At 43.2% G+C, this 14,705-nt stretch overlaps 1 protein-coding gene across 3 annotated transcripts in view; it reads left to right on the top strand.

Annotated features, from left to right (window-relative positions):
* Positions 1 to 14,555, top strand: part of nup205 (nucleoporin 205) — a 19,536-nt gene extending 4,981 nt beyond the window's left edge. The window contains exons 1-38 of one of the 3 annotated variants that reach the window (XM_046036677.1): positions 49 to 207; positions 390 to 618; positions 744 to 908; positions 1,050 to 1,225; positions 1,413 to 1,529; positions 1,767 to 1,904; positions 2,058 to 2,208; positions 2,441 to 2,646; positions 2,831 to 3,013; positions 3,372 to 3,422; positions 3,762 to 3,971; positions 4,105 to 4,342; positions 4,430 to 4,619; positions 4,816 to 4,936; positions 5,337 to 5,418; positions 5,569 to 5,733; positions 5,880 to 6,004; positions 6,698 to 6,812; positions 7,058 to 7,207; positions 7,425 to 7,499; positions 7,657 to 7,814; positions 7,931 to 8,011; positions 8,274 to 8,465; positions 8,659 to 8,860; positions 8,973 to 9,071; positions 9,356 to 9,501; positions 9,685 to 9,876; positions 10,016 to 10,137; positions 10,439 to 10,571; positions 10,933 to 11,059; positions 11,177 to 11,250; positions 11,388 to 11,516; positions 12,148 to 12,274; positions 12,519 to 12,691; positions 12,881 to 13,010; positions 13,486 to 13,614; positions 13,819 to 13,895; positions 14,040 to 14,555. In XM_046036677.1, the coding sequence (XP_045892633.1) occupies positions 91 to 207; positions 390 to 618; positions 744 to 908; positions 1,050 to 1,225; positions 1,413 to 1,529; positions 1,767 to 1,904; positions 2,058 to 2,208; positions 2,441 to 2,646; positions 2,831 to 3,013; positions 3,372 to 3,422; positions 3,762 to 3,971; positions 4,105 to 4,342; positions 4,430 to 4,619; positions 4,816 to 4,936; positions 5,337 to 5,418; positions 5,569 to 5,733; positions 5,880 to 6,004; positions 6,698 to 6,812; positions 7,058 to 7,207; positions 7,425 to 7,499; positions 7,657 to 7,814; positions 7,931 to 8,011; positions 8,274 to 8,465; positions 8,659 to 8,860; positions 8,973 to 9,071; positions 9,356 to 9,501; positions 9,685 to 9,876; positions 10,016 to 10,137; positions 10,439 to 10,571; positions 10,933 to 11,059; positions 11,177 to 11,250; positions 11,388 to 11,516; positions 12,148 to 12,274; positions 12,519 to 12,691; positions 12,881 to 13,010; positions 13,486 to 13,614; positions 13,819 to 13,895; positions 14,040 to 14,192 (5,448 nt within the window). In that variant the 5' untranslated portion in view covers positions 49 to 90 and the 3' untranslated portion in view covers positions 14,193 to 14,555. Of the gene's footprint in view, positions 1 to 48; positions 208 to 389; positions 619 to 743; positions 909 to 1,049; positions 1,226 to 1,412; positions 1,530 to 1,766; positions 1,905 to 2,057; positions 2,209 to 2,440; positions 2,647 to 2,830; positions 3,014 to 3,371; positions 3,423 to 3,761; positions 3,972 to 4,104; positions 4,343 to 4,429; positions 4,620 to 4,815; positions 4,937 to 5,336; positions 5,419 to 5,568; positions 5,734 to 5,879; positions 6,005 to 6,697; positions 6,813 to 7,057; positions 7,208 to 7,424; positions 7,500 to 7,656; positions 7,815 to 7,930; positions 8,012 to 8,273; positions 8,466 to 8,658; positions 8,861 to 8,972; positions 9,072 to 9,352; positions 9,502 to 9,684; positions 9,877 to 10,015; positions 10,138 to 10,438; positions 10,572 to 10,932; positions 11,060 to 11,176; positions 11,251 to 11,387; positions 11,517 to 12,147; positions 12,275 to 12,518; positions 12,692 to 12,880; positions 13,011 to 13,485; positions 13,615 to 13,818; positions 13,896 to 14,039 lie in introns of those variants that run through there. The other 2 variants (XM_046036676.1, XM_046036678.1) reach the window with 2 other exon arrangements.
* Positions 14,556 to 14,705: the final 150 nt, after the last annotated feature.

Below are 14,705 nucleotides of genomic sequence, written 5' to 3'. Positions count from 1 at the left end.
ATGTGTTCTTGTTAATGACCTGTACTGTTTTTTGTTGTCTCACTCAGTGGAGAACTGGTGGCTTTGACGACACGTTTTACAGATGACCTGATGAACCAGGGTCTGACCAAACGCATATTAACCTTGGTGTCAGAGATTAATGTGACGCGTGAGTTTGAGCGGCTGCAGAAGGAGCGCGGACTGGGCAACGAGAAGCACAGGAAAGAGGTGTGAGCAAATCTTTTGGGTTTATTTGAAAAAGAGATAATCACCTTCGCAATGTATTCATTGTCTGTCAAACTTGTTGTGAAGTCAGTAGCTTTCTATTGTAGCTGAAGTAGAAACATGGAGTGGAGGAATATACAGAGAGGAATACGGACTGCGTTTAACTCCCTTTCTTGCCCCCCCAGGTCTCTGACCTCATCAAGGAATCCCGACAGGCCCTGGCAGACAGCCTGTTTTCATGGACCTGCCAATCACCTTTGACTAAAGATGACACCCTGGCTCTTATTGGCCACCTGGAGACAGTGACAGCTCAAGCTGATGGCTCATTGGACAGCGTGAACCTGGCTCTGGTCATGGCATTGCTCTACTGCTTGGATGTCAGCTTCGTAGAACAGGGAACAGAAGATAGAGATGGTGAGAACATGTTAAATACATATTATGTCTATGATTTTAACTTTGACTGAACTCACTACTTATTTCTGTGCATAAGATTGCTTTTGGTTTCAGTGTTTTTTATCTCTGTGGTTGTGTTCCTCTAGATCTGCTCCAGGCACTGCCGTTGCTGACCGAGAGGCAGTATGTGTCTGCAGTGCACAGTCGTCTGATGGACGGCCAGCCGTGGAAGCTTCCAGGCCTGCAGGCTGTGTGTCGTCTGGCCTGGGCTCTGTCTCTCAGGGTCCTTTCTCAGCTACCACAGGGATGTGGTAAGGCACACATTTCTTGCACATGCTTTAAATACGCTTTCTGGCTGAAGAAAACAGTTTGAGGGAATGTGAGTTTTCAAACATTGCAGCTTAAAGAATAGTAGCCACAATGTAGTATAATTTCATGTGTGTGTTTTGCAGCCCTGGTTGAGTTCACTGAAGCAGATGAGGCTCTGGCTGACCAGGCTTTGCTGGGAGATGTCTTCCTCTTTATGAAGGAAGGCATGCTGGGATGTGAGAGTTTTGTCCAGGAAGAATTTTATATCCGCCGCCTCCATTCACTTATAACAGACTTCCTTGCACTTATGCCAATGAAGGTGAGTGATGCCACAAGTTTCCACTACCAATGTTAATAGTTGAATAAGAGGCACATTTGTATGACTATCATGTTTTGGTGTCAGCCTGTCAGGATTAGACATTTTTGATTAGCTATCAGGTTGTATTTCTGTCATTTTGCATACTGATTAAATGATTCAATTGACATCTTTTTGCTGTCTTTTGTAGGTGAAGCAGCTTCGTAACCGTGCTGATGAGGATGCCCGTCTCGTGCACATGTCCTTACAGATGGACAGTGAGCTTCCAGCATCGTTACGGAAGGACTTAGACCACCTCATGATCCTCGTCAGTCTTCTTTACAAACACATGCACACATACATACACAATAAGCTAACAACACTTTTTTTTTTTTTTACATTTCAATGGTTTAACTAATATTGTTATAGAAAATGGGTACTGATAGCAGGAGTTCAGTTCCTAAATGAGCAACAGTAGCAAAAATGTGTATGGAAAAATGCTGCAGTGGTCTGACAGTGTGGGTATAAGTTTGTCACAGTGATTGTTACTGCTTTGTCTTTCCAGATAGGAGAGTTTTACGGTAGGGACTCATTTGGGCTGGAGTTGGGTCTGGAGTTCTGGTGTCCCACAGAGTCTCTCCAACACACCTCCCTGCAGGGATCCTACCTGGGAATGGCGCTGCAAAGGCCTCCACATAAACAGGTAGGAGCTGAATTGTTTATTTGTTTAATTTTTTTGGACCCTGGTTACACAAAAATATCTGATTCTGAAGAGTTATAGTGAAACATATAGAAGAATTACATTCTGTTGTTGCTGTTCTTTCTGTTGATCTTCTTTTCATATGCTTTGATGCAGGTGGTTTTGTCCAAGTTTGTACGTCAGATGGGAGACCTTCTGCCCTCCACCCTCTATATCGCCTATCTCCGTATGCTAAAAGGCCTGGCCAACGGTCCTCAGTGTGCCCACTACTGCTTCAGCCTGCTTAAAACCAACGGAGCCACGCACAGTAAGAGCACATTGTGTACACATTTTCAGATTAATATATGAAATTGAAATCAACATTTGATGTGCAGACAAATTGATTGTGGTAATCTGGATTGGGAATTCCTGCCATTAGTAGTTCATTAGTAGAATGATATAGAGACGTTCAAATCCTGAACATCAGACTTTAAAGCCCATTGCTTTAGTTTAATACAGATCCAAATGAATACCAACTAATTTCATGTACGTATATGCAGGTGACAACATGCAGGGAGTTTCAGGAAGCCCGGTGTCTTGGGAACATTTTTTTCACTCCCTTATGCTCTACCATGAGAACCTGCGACGAGACTTCCCTAATCCAGATGCAGCACAGTACCGCCACCCACCACTAAGGGGCATCACCCAAAGAGAGCTGGACGGGCTCACCTCATTTTTGCAGTTGCTCACCACCATCATTACATGGGTAAAGTACAACATTTACTGAAAGGGTGGGAATCTTTGTGCTCATATCACTTGGAATTATTTAAAAAAAACAGTATGATCAAGAATCCTTATGTATTCAACTTGAGTCTTAGAAAACTATTCAGGTTGCTGAGATTGTTCTTATCTAACTCTACCGGGGTGTTGTGATGTTTTCTGCCCTTTAGAGTGAAAATGCACGACTGGCGTTGTGTGAGCATCCCCAGTGGACCCCAGTTGTAGTGATGTTGGGGTTGCTACAGTGCAGCGTTCCTCCTGTCTTGAAGGCTGAGATCATGCACTGCCTGGCAGCTTTTGGAAAGTCACCAGAGATCGCTGCTTCACTCTGGCAGTCACTGGAGTACACGCAGGTAAGCTTTTATCAGGGAATGGATCAATTTGAGTTGACGATTTTATAAGAAGGAAGAGAGAGTCTGTCTTTGGTCACATGACGTATGAACGTAATTTGAAAGTGTTCATCACTCGAAATCTATATACTGTTCAGGGTCAAGTCTGTGAAGGGGTCTTCCTTTGTTTATACCAGACTAACAAAATGTGAACTGTCAGTCATATTAACTGAGTGGCTGTCAGATTCTCCATTCGTAGGTTTGTTCTTGTATCTTCGTGAAACACTTCGTAGTGTTATGACATTGTTTTGAGTTCTGCAGATTGCTGTGTTGTCAGATATTTTTGTGTCAGATTTTGTAACTTCATGTTCCTTTACCACAGATCCTTCAGACAGTGCGAGCCCCAGGACAGAGGCAGGCAGCTGGAATTGAGGTGAGTCTTTTGTGGTTATTAAACGTGATGCTGGATTCTCACTGCTCACCCTAATTTGAAGGCTTTTAATATTTAATAATTTTCTCTCTCAGCTTCAAGATGGTTCATTAGTTGGTAAATTTTAATTTGTCTAAGACATTTGACTGATCACCAAACAGACAGTTTTTAAGTCCCAAATGTTGTGAAACAAAATAATACAGACAGGAAGTGAGTGAGTTCTTCTCTTTGACTGTTGTGTTATGGTAAAGGTACCACTTTGAAAGAGACTTAAAATGCACTTTAATCAGTGTGAAAAACGTCTTGTGCAAATGTTATATAACCTGTTTGTTTGGCTGTCAGGTGGAGCTGAATGAAATCGAATCAAGCTGTGAAGAGTATCCCCTGACACGAGCCTTCTGTCATCTGACAAGCACATTGGTCGAGAGCAGCCTGCCTGTTAATTTAGGGGCGGGGCTACGTGTTCCTGGCTTTCAGCCCTACTTGAACTTCTTGCGTGACGCTGTGTTCCTTCCCTTCCCCACCCGAGCATATCGCCGTCCTGCAGAGAAGGTAAAGTGCTGTGTAGTTTATTCCACGTGTCTTTATAAGGTGAAGAAACGTTGCTGCAGCATGCGGGCATGCTCTTTGAACTACACATACATCTGTTCATTTGTTTTCCATATGTTTCCTTCACCGTTCTCAGTGGGAGGTTGCTGATGCTGTCCTGGAAGTGTTCCACAAGCTGCTGCGGGACTACGAGCCCCAGCCGTCAGACTTTTTCCAGGAGATGGTTGAGCTGCAGGGTGAGCAGATCCCGGCCCACAAGCCCCCCGGACACAGCATCATGTTCCACCTGCTAAACGACTCGCCCATGCTGGCACTCTGCCTCAGCCTGCTGGAGGAGGGTGTACGCCAGCTGGACACCTATGCGCCCTTCCCTGGTGAGAGAACATACGCTGCTGCTCTCAGAGAAAAAGTGATTGTGTTTGTGTGTTCTGACAATATTCTCCGTTACTTTTCCCATACAGGTAAGAAGCATCTGGAGTCGGCGGTGCTGCACTGTCTGCGCCTGCTGGACTTGGCTCTTCAGAAGGAGGTGGTGTTCATGGACCTCCTCAGGGAGAGCCAGTCTTCCCTGCTGGTTTCGCCCTTGGAGCAGCTCCTCCAGGGGGTCAGTCCTCAAACTCGCAGGGCCGATCACATAGTCAATATTGCAAGGTAAGGGCATGGTTGGGATGTTTTTTTTGAGTCTGTTCATGTTTAACTTGTTTATCTTTCCTGTGTCTCTCCACACTTTACTAATTAGCAGAGTTGCAATTCTATAAAATGTCATCAGAAGTCATCGTAGATTGTATTTTAAGCAAACTTATTTTTAAAGGGATGATTTGTTTGTTTTTTGTTTTGTCCCTTGCAGGTATCTGTACCACAGCAGCTCCAACCCAGAGGCTGCCTTCCAGAGTGCCAAGATCCTGCGTCGTATCGCCAACTACCCAAACATTCAGAATAGGCTGGTGGGGGATTTCACCCACGACCAGGTATAGAAGTCTGAAGTCTTAACAAATAATAAAATACTTTTTCCACAAATCTTTCACAAAATGATAAACAGTAAGCAAAAGAAAAGGAAATAAGCAAACACAAATATAGTACAGTATTTCTATATATTTTAAGTAGAATATAATTAAATCCTGCTTTTGATTTAGATCTTTCAATGCGGATTATATGAAACCAAAACGTTAAAACTTTTTTTCCTGACAAAACCATAGCTATGCATTTAGTCAAACATAAACACTGTAGTTGTAATGTGCAATGCAATGCTATTTTTTTGTAGTACTGTGTTTTTTATTTGAATCATTAAAGTGCTTCTGTGTTAATGATCTTCACTGTGGTGAAACCTCTGTTCTGTTTAAGAACAATTTTTTTTTCTCCATCCCTCAGGCTGTGAGTGACAAGCTTATGGCAGGCTTTGTGGAGTGTCTGGATAATGAAGAGGCAGAGGAGGGAACAGAGAAAGAAGATGGTGAGAGAGAGAGAGACCTCCTGTTTACCTGTCTGACCTGTCTGTTTAAAAACAGCAAAAATGTATCTATTTGATATAAATCCTGCTGTTTAATACTGTACAAGCTAAACCTGCGTATCATCACCTACTTCATTACTCCCAAACAATCAGACTCTGACCCACAAAAGAAGGTTGCAAGAATCCGACATGAAACCCAGATCCATATCCTGAACCTGCTCATCACGTCCTTGGAGCTGAAGACGCCTAATCTGGCCCTGTATCTTTTGGGATATGAAGTCAAGAAACCGGTGTCATCCACCAACCTCCAGGACCCAGGTCAGACCCCAGCTTTAGCTGTTGGCATGTTCATTTTGTTGGCTGTTGTGATTTCAGCAATATTGGTGGGGTTCTGGTTTGAATGGAAAAGGGATCAGATGTCCAGAGTGTTATCTTTCAGTTGATGGTGCATTTGTGTGTTGCAGGTGTGTTGGGATGCCCACGGAGCTGCCTGCACGCCATCCTGAGTCTGCTGCAGAGGGGCACTGAGAAGAGATCAGGACCTGTGCTCACACAGCAGGCCCCACACATAGCTGAGCTTTCCTACCAGGTATTCCTCATCCTCTACTAAGAATGCACAGAAATAAGGCACTTTGACATGGAGATAAGTTTCTGCAGTAGGAATGCTCATTTTTAATCTTTTTCTTTCTGACTGATAGCTGACGCTCATTAACCAACGGTATTAAAATGTACTATTTAGAATGGACAAGTGTTTAACCCATTAAAAAGATACCAATACAACAAAGGTTTTTGCCCCACAAGAAAGAGATTATTTCACATGTGCAAATAGCTTAAATAACAACAACAGAACATGAGGATTCACACATCGTCACAGCTGACAGTAAAATAGGCCTACACAAAGACTGTTTAAACTTTAAATAAATGTTTAAGTAAATAGCAAGTAGCCAGACTGTGTAATGAAAGTAAACACATTAACAATTTGAAAACACATTGAATCCTCCAGTGCAAACTGTACTGTATAACCGGCATAATAGCCTAAATCTCCCGTGTAGGAAAATATTTTATAATTAATAATAATATAAAATATAAATAGCCACAGACTCATGCACCTCAGGATAATATTAATTAATTAATATAATATATTTTTAACTGATAATATTGATTGGTTAAACCGTCCATATTTGCATCTTATGCCCAGTAGGTTGAATTTATTTTTCAGTTGGCTTATTGTCTGATTAATCTAAACTTGTCTTGTTTGTGTGTCATTGTCTGCCTCTCTCAGGTGATCTATCAGCTGTGTGCTTGCCCAGACACATCAGGGCCCACCATGCGCTATTTGAGGACCAGCCAGGACTTCCTGTTCTCTCACCTGCAGCACCTACCCTTCATCCTGCCTAGTGAGTACAGGAATACCTAAAATACCTAATAACAAAAGCATGAATGAAAAGCTTGAAACAAAGAGGCAGCGAATGCAGAACATACAAAGTGGTTTACAAAAATACAAAATACTTTTAATATTATAAAGCCATGTGTCAGTATGTCTCTGATAATTTCAGAATGTGGTTGTGTGTTCATGAAAATATAATGAAAGTACATTGTCTTTTCTTTTCATTGCCTCGATTCTACTTTCTGCTCTCCTCAGGTAATCAGATTGCTGCCCTCTCCCAGATGTCTTGGCTCATGAAAACAGCTGCAATTGAGCTGCGAGTGACCTCACTGAACCGCCAGCGATCACACACACAACGCCTCGTCAGCCTCCTGTTGGATGACCAACCACACACTCAACATACAGGTATATATTTAAAAGTTTTACAATTCGGTTTATTTCTCCAAATTAGGCCTCTACAGCTATTTTTGTTACACATTATAATGCCATCATTTGTAATTTCTACACACTTTTCAAAACTAATTAATGAATTCTTGCCTTTTATTTTGAAAGTTTTCAGACTCATGACCACATAACATATCTCATTAACGGATGAACATAAGAACCTAATTTTTCTTTTTAGCTGATGGGGAATCGGGCATGGAGGAAGAAACAAGATCAGTCAGTGGTTTCCTGCACTTTGACACAGTTTCTAAAGGTTTGTGCTACCGTAGTACACATTTAAATGACTAAAACTGACTAAACGATTTAAGGGCTCTTCACACACTTGATGTTTTGGGTAATTTATTCGTGCTGATCTTTTAAAATCTTACCAGCTTGTTTACTCTGATCTTGTCCTTGTTTGACGCTTTCAGTGCGCAGGAAGTTGCTGAGTGTGCTGGACGCTATCGACTTCAGTCAGGACATGCCTGAGCTGCTGCAGCTGGACTTTTTTGAGCGCACCCAGATAGAGCAGGTGATCTCCAACTGTGAGCATGTGAATGAGCAAGGACACACTGTGTGCAACGTTAAGGTGGGTGTCCAGATTGAACATGTAGTCTTCTCTGTTGGGGTTTGTTTTATTATTAGAACCTTTGTGTTTGTATTTGTTTATTGATATCTCATATTTTGTTTTAATTGTCCTCACAGTTGCTACATAGAGTGCTGGTTGCTGAGGTGAATGCACTGCAAGGAATGGCAGCCATTGGACAAAGGCCCCTGTTAATGGAGGTAAACTAAAACTAATGGGACTTAATATTTGTGTATTGTGTATTTAGAGACCTGTTGTTGCCACTGATCAGTGGCTCCTTGTTGAAATGTGGTTTACAACTATTATTAAATTTTTATTATTAAAATAACTCAATTTGACCAATGTGATGGAAAATACTGGAACATTTTCAATCACTGGTGCCGTCAGTCTTTTAGAGATAAAAGCTGGAGCTAAAAATGTTCCAGCCCACATTCATCTTTGTCCCTGGATGTCTTCTTCTAGGAAGTGAACTCCATCTTGCAGCAAGTGGTGGAACGCAATCGCGTCCGTAGGAGTTTGAGTGCAAAGCGTCACGCGCTGCGGTCCTGGAGGAGCCTCGTGGAGACGCTGCTGACTGCCTGCCCCGCTGATCTCATACCTGCTGATGACAGGCAGCTCATCATCAGAGATCTGCTGCTAGACCTGCATGACAAGGTCAGTGAGGACATGGAATGTGAAATTAGTTAGCGATAATTTCCAAAAAAGGTTTGGCTTGGTACAGATTTTAACTGCCCCATAGTCATAGCAAGCAACATGAACCTGAAAAATGTGTAATTATTTCCTGTAAAATCTGACAAATCTCCAAATCGACATAACAACTATGTCAACGTTGCCGTGTGTTGTCCAGGTGTTATCTGAGGATGCAGCAGGAGAGCTGATGCCCATCGTTGCTGGGGCTGTCTTCACGCTGACAGCCCACCTCAGCCAGTCAGTCCTGTCTGAACAGCAGCAGGGGGAGGGATTAGAAGCATCCTCCGGCTTTGCATCCATTGCCAACTCTGCCCTGCACCTGATTCTCCGCAAGCTGCTGGACTTCATCCTTTGTACTGGTTAGTGAGGACTTAAAACCGCTTTCACTCATAAATTCACACGGGATACATTCCTTGGATAAACCTTGGTCAGGCTAGATTTTATAATATTGTCTTTTACTCTTTACTTTAGGAGGTGGACACCAACGTCTGCGCGCTCACTTGTATGGCTCGCTGCTGTACTACCTTCAAATTGCCCAGAAACCTGAAGAACCAGATACTCTGCAGACAGGTACAACGCAGAAACACGAACACACATAGTCTTGAAGTAAGTCCCTTATCTGCTATAATATTTAAAGGGACAATAATAATAATAATAATAATCCTTATTTGTAGAGCACTTTTCAAAAACAAGTTACAAAGTGCTTTAACAAGTGTAAAGAATAATACAAAAAAAAAAGATAAGAGCATGAAAATATAAAATTAGTAAAATACAATAAAATAAAATGTACAATGTACAATGTACGGGTGTTGGCTGGGCATCAGAGAAAATCTCCCTGTCCATCCCTCCAGCAGGGAAGGCAATGTGGGAGCGTCTCACAGCCCCTGAAGATGGTTTCTCCAAACTGCAGAGAGAGAACCTTGCTATCATTGAGAGCTACGGCAAGTCACTCATGGAGGTGGTGTGTCGGGACGCCTGCGACGGCCATGAAATTAGCAGGGTAAGATGGCAACAGTATGCATCGGCTTCCAAAAAAAGTTTTTGAAACTGAACTTTAATGCATGTGAAATTACAAAGGTCTGTAGCTGAGACAGATACCTCTATATTTTGTGACTACCTAGCCAGTTTTTTTGTTGTTGTTTTTTTTGCTTTGTCATCTTTGTCTCCTCTTCCTGTGTGTCAGATGTTGGCTCTGGCGGTGCTGGATCGGATCCTGTCCATAGACCGTCAGAATCAGTGGCTGGTTTACGTCTGCAACAGTGGCTACCTGCGGTCGCTAGTGGAGAGCCTGAGGCAGGATGATGCCGCCCTACAGAGCCTGCTTGCACCTCAGCCGCCCCTGCTCAAACCACTCTACATCTATGAGAGCAAGATGGTGAGGACACATGCGCTTAAACAGACACGTAATGCTTTTGCAACTGGGTTTCCCAAAGTCCCACAGCACCAGTGGCCTCTGTCTGAAGCCTGTGGAAGTGCAGCATTATGAAGGTGCAAACTCTGCTGTGTGTATTCAGGCGCTGCTGACTCGTGTGGCCAAGACGGGTCAAGGAGCTGTGGAGCTGCTGCGCTGTGGGCTGGTGGCACAGCTGATAGAGTGTCAGGTGTTCGACATGGTACCTGATAGCGATGCACACAGGTACTATTATGAAATGTTGTTGTTATTGTTCTGTTTGTGAATGGGTCATTTTGAATGAAATACACACAGAAGAAGTAAATTTCCTGACTCCTCAATTGAATGACTTGACCAAAAAAGTGTAAAGAATTAGATACTGTGTTGGGGTGAAAGGAGAAAAGTCAGGCGGGTTTAGAATTGAACAGGCTGGTGAGTCAGCAATGTGTTCCTTAAGATTTTTTTATTTTTCTTTCTTGTCCAAATGACCTCTGTCCGTAAGGTGTTTATAAGATTAAATCTGTGTCTGTTCCCTCTTTGTCTACAGGGTGATGAGGGACCCATCAGGCTTCATCCCTAGCCCGATGGACCGCTACAGGCAGATTCTCTTACCGACCTTGAGGCTCTTTCAGGTGATCCTGACCTCCACCACCATGAATCACCAGCAAGGGGCAGCACAGGTAAGCAAACAACTAGATCTTTCAGCTGACTCTTATTTTTTGGATTTTATTTTTTTATCTTACTTTGGAAATCCTAAGTCAGTTTGTTATTGATGACTCCATTATTTTTAATGCTGTCTGACTCATAGTTTCGGGTTAATGCTTCAGATATGTATCTTTGATTGGCAGGATAAAAATAGAAAGCAGGACTTGGATATGAATTTGCAACATATCAGAGTGCCAAGAAAAAGAGTTCAGTGTGTGCACATTATTTTTGTTAAAAACAAACATCTTGGTAGTTTTGTGAAAATTACAAACGGCTTTATAAACATTGCACTTGCATTTTAACTGTGTGTGTGTGTGTGTGTGTGTGTGTGTGTAGGTTCTCCAGTGGCTGATAGTCCATGCAGACACCATTCAGTCCCTGTTGCGCTGTCAGGAGCTCAGTATGGGAGCTTTGCAGGAAGTCTCTTTGCTTACTGGCATCATCAGTAAGACCGCTCTGCCAGGTACAACAATAAACAATCAGACTTCTCTTTTTATTCACTTTCCTATCTGTTAGATTTCACATATACATATCAGAGTCTCCGTCAACAGTGTTGCTCATGTTATGCTTGTTCTCACAGGTGCCCTTGAGATGGGTGGGGAGGTCAACAGTGCTGCTCTTCTGGAGTTTCAGGGTCACATCAACAGATTCCAGGTTAGATAGCTGTTGTTATATATATTGTTTCATCATTTGTAGTATTTATGCATTTTTGCTGTATCTTCTGTATCGCCGCTAATGCACATCCAAACCAGTGTGTGAATTGAACAGTTGACATGCCTCGTCTTTTTCAGCGCCTCTGTCTGTCCCTCCTCGGCCGTCTGGCGGGGAGTGAGCGGGAGAGGTTGCTAAAGCAGGCGGAGATCGCTGCACCTGGAGACTCAGCCGAAAGACGAGAAGAGATGGAGGTTGCCATGCAACAGGTCTGATGAAAAGCATTATATAAATGCAGTAGTAAGAGATATATGGTGAGGGTGGTGATGCCTGTGAATACTTGGTATTTTGTAATTCCTACAGCAGTGTAGTTAAGAGGTTGTCTAGGGCTGTTGTGGTTCTGAAACCGAGATCGAAACCGCGACGCAAAAGTCCACGGTCCCGTGTCGCGCTTCCGAAACACAGAACCGTGACACACCCGCTCCCCAGACTGTTGAGCTTTCATTAACAGTCTAACAGTCTGTGGCGGCGTCGGTAGCCGGTGGCTAGTGCAAGCTGTAGGCCTATATTTTGTAAATATTACACCTTGTCACCTGACTATTATCATCCAGTAATGATTGAGTGATCATGCCTGCAACTTCGACTACTTTAATTAACCCAAGATGGAATAAAATGATAATAATGCCCCCCTCCTAAAACAAACAAAAACGGGAGTAGTGTAGTCCTGCTAAGAAGCTACCAAGAATACCTTTCGCACATTCCAACAGTATAATGAACAGCAAGGGAAGAAGGGCTAAAATGGCACTGAACAAATGTGCGTGGATGCTTGTATTCATAGTCATGATTATTCATTAGTACTCTATTGTCATTGACCTGAGAGGTGCTGTTCTCTGTGCCCAGGTGTGTGCTAACATCATGGAGTACTGCCAAACCCTGCTGCTGCAGAGCTCTGCCCAGGCCCAGTTCAGCATCTGCCTCTTCAGCCCTTCAGGCAGCGAGCCCGCCGGCAGGGATGGAGGACGCACAGGTCAGTGATCTTCTCATTGTCAAGAAGTGCATACTGTATGAAGAAGTTATGCTTTCTACCTCTTTACGGTTATAGTGCTTTTCAGTGTCTTATAGCTAATATATTAATGTAGAAATCTATCTATCTAATCTCTTTGAGGTTTAGCTTTTACGACAAGTTAGCTTTATATTTACAGCAGCACTTAACCACTTCCAGAAGTATGAGACTAAACTGTGGCTTTATTGATTTTGTTTTTTTTTTTAAGATCTCTCATCCACTCTGCCATCAGTGGCTTACTCCCGGGCCCCCAGCCTGGGTCTGGTCATGTACCTGCTGAAGAACAGCGCTGCAGATTTCTTCCGCTTCCACCAGAGTCACAGACAAAGCCTGGGCAAGCTGCAGAGCCTGGATCAGCTGCCTCCTGAGGAGCTCAAGGAGGTAATGATGGACCAGTAACACTAATATGCTCCGTCTCACACTCACCACACTGCTGCACACATTCAGGAAACAGTTTTTAAAGTACAGGTAAAAAAAAGTTTGAAAAGAAAGTAACTTCTTTGTTTTATGCACCTTTTTGGCTCCCACATGCATTGGGTTCAGTTCTAACAACGGACATATTCTCTGTAGTTGTGCCAAGGCCTGGTGTCTGGCCCAGGAGGGGTGGAGAAAATCTCATCAGTCCAGAGGAGCTTGCTGGCCAAGAGACGACTGGTCCAGCTTATCAACAACAGAGCCAAGCTGCTGGCCCTGTGCTCCTGTATCCTTTGGTCCCTTGCTGGCACAGTCTTACAGTCGTCACTAGACTTCAGCGTTAAACTGAAATAGTTTTTTCAGACCCCTTTTCCACACCTCAGCATTAAAAATCAAGTCCCATATTGTCTAGTGTTTCCCAAACCTAGACTTTACTTGGGCAGGCTGCCCAGGTATATTTAGCGACCCTTTTTAGCAGTTTGTAGAGGAACACAGAGAGAATTCTTATGAGAATGAGTACAATTAAAATGGTTAAATAAGAAAAAAAAATAGTATACTAGAAATAGGAATATACCTGGCAATCCCAACACAAATTCCACTGCCTCCCAGGTTGACTGTCATTCTGTGGGAAACACTGTTTTCCATCTCCAGGTTATTGTGTGTTTGTCTTTGGGTTTTCTCTTTAGTAAGTTGGAATAACACCATGTAAAAATGCCACATCATGAATTGTAGGGAAATGCCTTGACCTGCTTCTTCCTCAGATGTTATCGAGACCTGTTTGTTTGTGTTGTGGCGCCACCTGGAGTATTACCTGTTGCATTGTACTCCCACCGACCCCAAGGACTCCCTGTTGCCTGGAGCCAGTTTGTATAGATCCCGCCTCGCAGACGGTGAGAAAAGATGCTACAGATATACCCACATTTAAGCCAGGGTTGGATTCAGTCTTAATTAGGGAAAAAATGTTTAAAGCACAGCTGACATGGCCAGCAGTTTGCCTAGTTACGAAACCTCACCTGCAAAGTTAGTGTTTCTATTCCCTGGACTTCAGTGAATTTAGCTTGATTGCAATCCATTAAGATATTTCTTGTCTTCAGACTCGTTTGGCGGGCTGCAGGCAAGTGGAGGTCGTAGCCTCGGCCTGTCCCGAGTCAGCCAGCAAGACCTAGACCTGGTAAGAAATGGCAACTAGCTGCTTGTACACGTTACCCACGTATTGTTTATACTCTGAATACTACGTTTGTACCTGTTTACATGTACATTACTACCTACGTTATTCCTGATCTGTCTGTCTTGTCTTCTGCTTGTGTGAGTGCAGCTGAAGAGCGACATGGCCGCCGGTTTCGGAGAGGCTCTGCAGAGGAAGCTGCTGGAGGTGGAGGGTTTGTACAGCCAGGTCCGCTCTCGCTACACCTTCATCCAGGCCCTGGTCCGCAGGATCCGCGGCCTGCTCCGACAGCCCAAAAGCTGAGACAGATGTACACAAATACAAAGACTGGCCAAGACCCAAATTCTCACTTTCTTATTGAATGAAAACTTCCACCAAGCAATGCCAGAAAACTACCAAGGACCCCAACTGTCGGTTTGCCCTTTTCTGGCAACATCACTCCTTTTTACCAACCTCTTGTAGCACTACGTGCCGCAGTGTGTGTGACCAATCCCAATTATGTTTGGCTAACGCTGTGCAAGGAGTGTTCCTCAAAAAAGTGAGAAGAAGTAACTTGCACAAAACACTTGTGAAATTTTTGCTCGTTAAGAGAATTTGATATTCTTTTGTTTGCTCTGATTTCTTTTTTTTCTGTAGTGAAAATAAACGTTTTCTAAATCTGTTAAATACGTGTCTACTTCACACACACACACCAAAGCACCTAAGCCACAGCAGTAATTTGCAGAATTTATTGACGTTGGTAATGACAAACTGGAGTCACTATCTGCTAACATGCACTAAGGTGTGTGTATATACAGTAGGGCTGTAACTGTTCTG

The sequence above is a fragment of the Micropterus dolomieu genome, linkage group LG22 (genome assembly GCF_021292245.1).
Source record: "Micropterus dolomieu isolate WLL.071019.BEF.003 ecotype Adirondacks linkage group LG22, ASM2129224v1, whole genome shotgun sequence".
Classification (NCBI taxonomy): Eukaryota; Metazoa; Chordata; class Actinopteri; order Centrarchiformes; family Centrarchidae; genus Micropterus; species Micropterus dolomieu.
The sequence above is the reverse complement of the archived record's forward strand: the minus strand, read 5'-3'. Positions and strand labels throughout refer to the sequence as shown.